Below are 8,116 nucleotides of genomic sequence, written 5' to 3' on the forward strand. Positions count from 1 at the left end.
CTCTCTCTCTCTCCCCTCTCTCTCTTCCCCCCTCTCTCTCTCTCTCTCCTTCTCTCTCTCTCTCGCTCTCTTTGTATGTGTGTGTAGGACATAGTGGACACCCACCCAGGACTGACATTCTTGAAGGATGCCCCAGAATTCCATTCCCGTTACATCACCACCGTGAGTGACGTCATCCATCACCTAGTCCTTACATAGTTGTTACTATAGCAACCATTTTATAACTGTATGTCACTACCATAGAATTAGGAATTAGAATACTAGAATGGACATGAACCTACTTATGATGGGATAAAGGTCAGCCATTTTGGTAAGGGAGTTGGTCAAAAATGGTTTGCCAGTGCTGTGATATTGTGTAGAATAATGAATTTCAAGAATTTATCTGCACTGTATTTTTGTTAGTTAGCCAGCCACACAGTTTTAGAGAAATGATTCCATTATTTTATTTTTTATTAACTGTCAATATTCCAACATTCCATTCAAACAATGCAGTCAATCCACAGCCATACACTGGTCAAATCAGTTGATGATAAGACTAAGACAAGTTGTAAATGCAACAAGTACTGATATTGTATCATATAATAGCACTCTCAGCTTGACAAGAAAACAACAATTCAGACATTTATGGTCTGTTTACATATATTTTTGAGGCTATTTATGCAGAACATTTGTATCAAACCCGAATAAACTGTATTTATAATTATATGACAATATTTTAGGTTGACATTAATTCTATGACACAATTTCTGATATATCACATGCCTTACTTGGCATAGCCCCTCTAGTAATTGAATAGGCTCTCTATGGTCACTACATGCAACAGTCCACAAATCACACTCACAAAGCTGAACCTTACATTTCCACACCGAACTCATTCACTGCATTCATAGCATTATAACGTGTGGGTGTCATAGACCACACCTGTTGAACAAATAGCCTGATCACAGGCAGATGGACACTTTAACACTTAGTCTGCTGCACCATCACTAATAGTCTTGTGGTCTGCTGTTATGAAAATGTATGCACTCACTAACTGTAAGTCGCTCTGGATAAGAGCGTCTGCTAAATGACTCAAATGTAAAATGTCTAACTAGTAGTGTGCTGATGAAGGTAAAGTGATAGAAGTGCTCTCCCAGAGTAACTTTAGCTTCTGATCTGAGTGTATGGAGACAGACAGACAGACAGACAGACAGACAGACAGACAGACAGACAGACAGACAGACAGACAGACAGACACAGGCAGACAGGCAGACTGATTGAGAGACAGGCAGCTGCCTGCAACACATGTATTAGGGGGTTACAGGAGGGTGCTTCAGCATACTGTGACATCACGGAAACACTGTTGATGCTGCCCCCTGCAGGCCACAGTCTACAACCCAGGATCTGCACACACACATGCACCCATATTTAGACACCTAACCACTTCCTCTGAAAATACATTGGAAGGAGGCAAGGGTGAGTGTCAGCTTGTGACAACTATTCACCACCCTTCCTCTATGTTCTATGGTTGCTAGGTGATTCAGCGGATATTCTATGTGGTCAACCGCTCGTGGACGGGTCGCATCACCATGACGGAACTACGAAGGAGCAACTTCCTGCAGGTACATGCATCACTTCCTGTTCCAGCTTTAAAGGATAAATATAGAAATATCCTAGTTTGGAATCAAACATGTCTTTTTCTCTCTCTCTCTCACAAACTATTTCTCTCTCTCTCTCTCTCTCAATAAAATACAATTATATTCAGTAGATTTGATTGACATGGCAAGTTAAATTACTTACATCAAAGTATACATATAACAAAAAATGGTGGGACCAACAGCAATAAGGCATCAATAATAAAAGTAGCAGCAGTGGAAATGGTATTACCAATAACAGCAACTACAACAACAATAATATATTAAAGCAATAGTAGTAGGCCAGTCTCAACATGACTGAGAAGCCACATTGCATGGTATGAAAGCCAAAACAAAATGGGAAATATTATTGACATTACGTTGCACTTTTATTTCTCTCTCTCTCTCTGTCCCTCTCTCTCTCTCTGTCCCTCTCTCTCTCTCTCTCTCTCTCTCTCTCTCTCTCTCTCTCTCTCTCTCTGTCTCCGTCTCTGTGTCTCTGTCTCTCTCAGACCCTGGCCCTGTTGGAAGAGGAGGATGATATCAACCAGATAACAGATTATTTCTCTTATGAACATTTCTATGTGATCTACTGTAAATTCTGGGAGTTGGACACGGACCATGACCTTTACATTGACCCTAAGGACCTGGCTCGTTACAACGACCACGGTGAGTCTGTCTGAGTGACTGTGTATTCAATCTTAAAGCTTTGGAAAAGCATTTTGGTATTAGTCATTTACTAATCCCTCTCTCTTTCTCTCTCTCCATGCCCCCCCCCTCTTCTCCTCTGACAGCATCCTCAAGCAGAATCATTGAGAGGTTGTTCTCAGGAGCCGTCACACGGTAAGAACACACACACGTACCCTAACAATATCTGGTAAAAGCAAAATGGTTGAATGTAAAGTTATTATTTCTCTCTCCCTGTCCTCTGTCTCTCTCTCAGGGGTAGTTCAGTGCAGAGAGAAGGGAGGATGAGTTATGCAGAGTTCACCTGGTTCCTCATCTCAGAGGAAGACAAGAAAAACCCTACCAGGTAGCACAGCGGAGTGTGTGTATGAGCAGGAGAAAGTGTGTGTATGCAACATGCGTGCATTTGTGTTTGTCCACGTGCGTTTGTGTGTGATCTAACCCCCCCCTCTCTCTTTGTCCCTCTCTCTCTCTCTCTCTCTCTCTCTCTCTCTCTCTCTCTCTCTGTCCCTCTACTCTCTCTCTCTCTGTCCCTCTCTCTCTCTCTCTCTCTCTCTCTCTCTCTACTCTCTCTCTCTCTCTCCCTCTCTCTCTCTCTCTCTCTCTCTCTCTCTCTCTCTCTCTCTCTCTCTCTCTCTCTCTCTCTCTCTCTCTCTCTCTCTCTCTCTCTCTCTCTCTCTCTCTCTCTCTCTCTCTGTCCCTCTCTCTCTCTCTCTCTCTCTCTCTCTCTCTCTCTCTCTCTCTCTCTCTCTCTCTCTCTCTCTCTCTCTCTCTCTCTCTCTCTCTCTCTCTCTTTCTCTCTCTCTACTCTCTCTCTCTCTCTGTCCCTCTCTCTCTCTCTCTCTCTCTCTCTCTCTCTCTCTCTATCTCTCTCTCTCTCTGTCCCTCTCTCTCTCTCTTTCTTTCTCTCTCTCTACTCTCTCTCTCTCTGTCCCTCTCTCTCTCTCTCTCTCTCTCTCTCTCTCTCTCTCTCTCTCTCTCTCTCTCTCTCTCTCTCTCTCTCTCTCTCTCTCTCTCTCTCTCTCTCTCTCTCTCTCTCTCTCTCTCTCTCTCTCTCTCTCTCTCTCTCTCTCTCTCTCTCTCTCTCTCTCTCTCTCTCTGTCTCTTTGTCCCTCCAGTATAGAGTACTGGTTCAGGTGTATGGACACAGACGGGGACGGTGTGTTGTCTATGTTTGAGTTGGAGTACTTCTATGAGGAGCAGTGTAGTAGGATGGAGGGGATGGGCATTGAACCACTACCCTTCACAGACCTGCTCTGTCAGATGCTAGACCTCGTCAAACCTGAGAGCCAAGGTGTGTGTCCCCCCCTCTATCTTCCTCTATCTTCTCCTCTGCATGCCTCCGCTTTCTCTCCCTCTTTTCTCTCCTCTCTTTCTCTTTCATACATTATACTTTACACGTGTGCAGTACAGCAGTGGATAAACATCCTATTCTGTGTGTGTGTTTGTTTAGGTAAGATAACCCTGTCTGATCTGAAGAGGTGTAGAATGGCTCATATATTCTTCGACACGTTCTTCAACCTCGAGAAATACCTGGACCACGAGCAGAGAGATCCCTTCGCTTTGCAGAAGGTAGGACCGTGTGTGTGTCTGTGTGTGTTGTAGGACATAGACAGTGAGGGTGTGTGTGTACTAATGTGTGTGTGTGTGTGTTGTAGGACATAGACAACGAGTGTCCAGAGCCGTCAGACTGGGATAAATACGCCTCAGAGGAATACGAGATCCTGGTGGCAGAGGAGACAGCTAACGAACAGCTGCAGGAGGGGTAAGACACACACACACACACTCACACACTGACACACACCCACACTCACACACACACACACTCTCATACTGTGTTGTCTCCCCAGCACGTTTGATGATGACTATGAGGAGGCGGAGCTTCCGGTTCAAGGAGAGATGATTGGGAATAAGATGGATAAGCTGCTCATATCAGATCTGACAGCGTGAAATTCCCAAAGCCTGGAATACCGCTCCCTTCTCCTTGGATATACAGGAGACGGGGGAGAGGAGAAGTGGGATGGACAGGGAGAAATTGAGAAAAAGCTAAAGCGCTGGAGATATCCAAACTCTCTCACCTTCTCCCTTCATACACAGACAGGGACAGAAGAGATGGTGGAAGATGGAGAAAAGGAAGAGGGTTGGACAGAAAAAGAGAGAGCACTCTGGCAGCTGTCCTCTCAGCCCTCTGTAGGAAAAAACGTGTTTTCCACTCTTTTATCTTTATTGGAGTGTGTGTGTGTGTTGTGTGTGCATGTGTGTATGTGTGTGTGTGTGTTTGTGTCATCCCAAAGACTGTGTTTGGTGCAATTATGTGTCTTAACATGTTTAACATGTAGAAGTAAGAAAGCACAAATCCTGATATGGAGATACTTCCTGTATGATGTGTATAATAACTGCCATATTGAGATTTTTCACTGACAATCAACTACTAGACAATCAACCAAGTTGTTTTCAAACGTGTCAATCAACACACACACACACGCACACACACTGTGCATACACACTGTGCATACACACTGTGCATACACACAGCGCTGTGCAAAACAGTACCATCTTGTAGTCACTAGTTATACTGCTGGCTGCTCTTACAACAGACTAGTGACGTTTAGAAAAGGGAGTTGGAAAGCTACTGTCAGCGTTCTCCATTTATAAACATCATTTTCAGTGTTCTATTTCAGAATGTTACTGTTGAATAGTTTGATAAGGCAGGCTATTGTGTTTTTGATTCATTAGAATTAGTAGAATGTTTCATTCTATTTGAGATAAAATGCATGTACTGTATATTCCGTCCATATACTTTTCAAAGAGTTCAGTTCTCTCATGGCAGAGGCTGGGTCAGAAATGGCAGTCTATTCCCTATATAGTGCACTATAACTTATAGGGGGTACGGTGTCATTCTAGATTTGACCAGAATCAACCACAGTGTACATAGACTTAGCTGTAACTAACTAACTATGAACTAATATGAACTAACTATCTCTCTGGTAGAGATGTTACTGTAAAAACCAAAACGGACATGTCCAGAAGTGACACAAACTTGCTAGCCACAAGACGCGCTGTCGACACGCGGAACAAGACAGTAAAGCTAACAGGCGTTTTAATGTGTCACCAAAGGTGATGTTCCAGTCATTATTCTATTCTAGCATCAAGTATTCTTTATTTTATCACTGTTGAATGTTGGTGATGTTTTAAAGCTGTGCTTGTGCGTGCCTGTGCGTGCGTGTGTGTGTGTGTGTGTTTGTTTTTAATAGCAACAATCTGTCTCTATATATCCATTGTAAATGTGTATTTAACTTTACATTGTGTAATGATGATGTTACTGATGGTTTGTGTTGCTGTGTCACTGTGTGGCTCGACGGGGTTAAGTTATGTGGCGGTGACCCAGATGCACAGCGATGATTGGTTGGAGGTCATAGAGGGACACGCCCATCAGACAATCAACTGTCGATCAATTTGTCAATCACCAATCAATCAATCAGTTTGATCATCTGATTGGATAATAAGGAGCATCTTGCTGTGACTGGTTTGGACACACTGGTAGCTCTTCCTCTCAGTAGAGACTCATGCTGCTGTAGAGACACACACACATACACACACGTTTATAAGACACTGCTGTGTCTGGCTCTATGCAAACAATCTGCTTTTTGCTCACTGCCCTGGGAACACACACACACACATCTGCTCTGTGCTAGGTGCACGGGGCAGGGAGAGAAGCCAGGATGGAACTGCCTCTAACCGGAGACACTTCTGCCACAATGAGGACTTTTACTTTGAAATGTGTGTCTGCTTTAAAACAACTTTTACTTTGAAATTTAGAGAGGACTTTTATTTGGTGTTTTTTTCTCTCATCTGATGTTTTACTTCCAGGTGGATAAGGCTTGAGTAGATGTTCTTGTGTTCGCATGGCTTACTTCTTTCTGTCTTTCCTTGTTGCTTTCCTTTGTTTTCTTTTAAAACTGAATTGAAATAAAGACGATTTAAGGTTGGAGAGAAAAAAATTGAGAGAAAACATTAATTATTATTATTATTATTATTATTATTATTATTATTATTCCCACGGGGGGCCAGTATAAAAAAAAAAAGTATATGTATTCACTAACTGTAAGTCGCTCTGGATAAGAGCGTCTGCTAAATGACTAAAATGTAAATGTAAATTAATGGTGGAGTACAACACGATTGTGCAACACGATAGTGCGTCAACAAACATTTTCCTGTTTAATTTTTTTTGCCATTTTGTTATATATACACACTACCGGTCAAAGGTTTTAGAACACCTACTCATTCAAGGGTTTTTCTTTATTTTTACTGTTTTCTACATTGTAGAATAATAGTGAAGACATCAAAACTATGAAATAACACATATGGAATCATGTAGTAAACAAAAAAGTGTTAAACAAATCAAAATATAGTTTATATTTGAGATTCTTCAAATAGCCACCCTTTGCCTTGATGACAGCTTTGCACACTCTTGGCATTATCTCAACCAGCTTCACCTGGAATGCTTTTCCAACAGTCTTGAAGGAGTTCCCACATATGCTGAGCACTTGTTGGCTGCTTTTCCTTCACTCTGCGGTCCGACTCATCCCAAACCATCTCAATTTGGTTGAGGTCGGGGGATTGTGGAGGACAGGTCCTTACAGAGCCTGGAGGTGTGTTGGGTCATAGTCTTGTTGAAAAACAAATGATAGTCCCACTAAGCTCAAACCAGATGTGATGGCGTATCGCTGCAGAATGTTGTGGTAGCCATGCTGGTTAAGTGTGCCTTGAATTCTAAATAAATCACAGACAGTCACCAGCAAAGCACCCCTACACCATAACACCTCCTCCTCCATGCTTTACAGTGGGAAATACACATGCTGCGATCATCCGTTCACCCACATTGCGTCTCACAAAGACATGGCGGTTGGAACCAAAAATCTCCAATTTGGACTCCAGACCAAAGGACAAATTTCCACCGGTCTAATGTCCATTGCTCGTGTTTCTTGGCCCAAGCAAGTATATTCTTCTTATTGGTGTCCTTTAGTAGTGGTTTCTTTGCAGCAATTCGACTATGAAGGCCTGATTCACACAGTTGATGTTGAGATGTGTCTGTTACTGTCACGGAATCAGCCGAGGCTGCCCCTCCTCCTTGCTCGGGCAGGCTTCGGCGTTCGTCGTCCCCAGAGTACTAGCTGCCACCGATCTATGTTTCGGTGTTTGTCTAGTTTGTCCTGATTGTTTTCACCTGTTTCCCATTATGTTACATTGTATTCCCTTTATAACCCCCTGTCTCTCATTGGTTATTGTGTGTAATTGTTTTCCGTGAGGTCGGCAGTGTTCGGGTGTATGCGTATTTTGTTCCTCCCTGTTTGGAGGTTTTGTTTGTATTTTGATTACTGTGCTAGTAAAGTTCGTCTGCCAGTAGCTCGGTGTCCTGCGCTTGACTTCGCTCACAGCATACACGTCGCCCTGACAGAATCACACACCATTCATGGAGTCAGCAGGAGCGGCGGTGCCAGCTGGATCAATGGAGGAACGCGTCGAACACCAAGCGGCCATGATCCAGGCTCTCGGCACCGCCATGGAACGGGTGGTGAGCACTATTGAGCGATGGGAAAGAGGGGGTCTGCCTACGCCTCCTTCAACGATACCACCACCATCGGTGATGCCCATCGCTTCACCTCCGGGGTCCAGTGGGATTCGGCTCTCGCTCCCGAGGGCTTATGATGGCACAGCGGCCGGGTGTCAGGGTTTCCTGCTCCAGGTTGAACTCTACCTAGCAACCATCCACCCGGTGCCCTCGGGATACGAGAGCGTGTCCGCCCTCATCTCCT

General features: G+C 43.8%; 1 protein-coding gene across 2 annotated transcripts in view; it reads left to right on the forward strand.

Annotated features, from left to right (window-relative positions):
* ppp2r3a (protein phosphatase 2, regulatory subunit B'', alpha) overlaps positions 1 to 6,301 on the forward strand; it is a 38,736-nt gene extending 32,435 nt beyond the window's left edge. For both annotated transcript variants that reach the window (XM_041904320.2, XM_041904321.2), the window contains 9 exons: positions 88 to 162; positions 1,515 to 1,601; positions 2,126 to 2,282; positions 2,408 to 2,456; positions 2,557 to 2,646; positions 3,419 to 3,594; positions 3,754 to 3,872; positions 3,959 to 4,065; positions 4,151 to 6,301. In XM_041904320.2, the coding sequence (XP_041760254.2) occupies positions 88 to 162; positions 1,515 to 1,601; positions 2,126 to 2,282; positions 2,408 to 2,456; positions 2,557 to 2,646; positions 3,419 to 3,594; positions 3,754 to 3,872; positions 3,959 to 4,065; positions 4,151 to 4,250 (960 nt within the window). In that variant the 3' untranslated portion in view covers positions 4,251 to 6,301. The remainder of the gene's footprint in view (positions 1 to 87; positions 163 to 1,514; positions 1,602 to 2,125; positions 2,283 to 2,407; positions 2,457 to 2,556; positions 2,647 to 3,418; positions 3,595 to 3,753; positions 3,873 to 3,958; positions 4,066 to 4,150) is intronic.
* Positions 6,302 to 8,116: the final 1,815 nt, after the last annotated feature.

The sequence above is a fragment of the Coregonus clupeaformis genome, chromosome 26 (genome assembly GCF_020615455.1).
Source record: "Coregonus clupeaformis isolate EN_2021a chromosome 26, ASM2061545v1, whole genome shotgun sequence".
In the NCBI taxonomy this organism is placed as follows: Eukaryota; Metazoa; Chordata; class Actinopteri; order Salmoniformes; family Salmonidae; genus Coregonus; species Coregonus clupeaformis.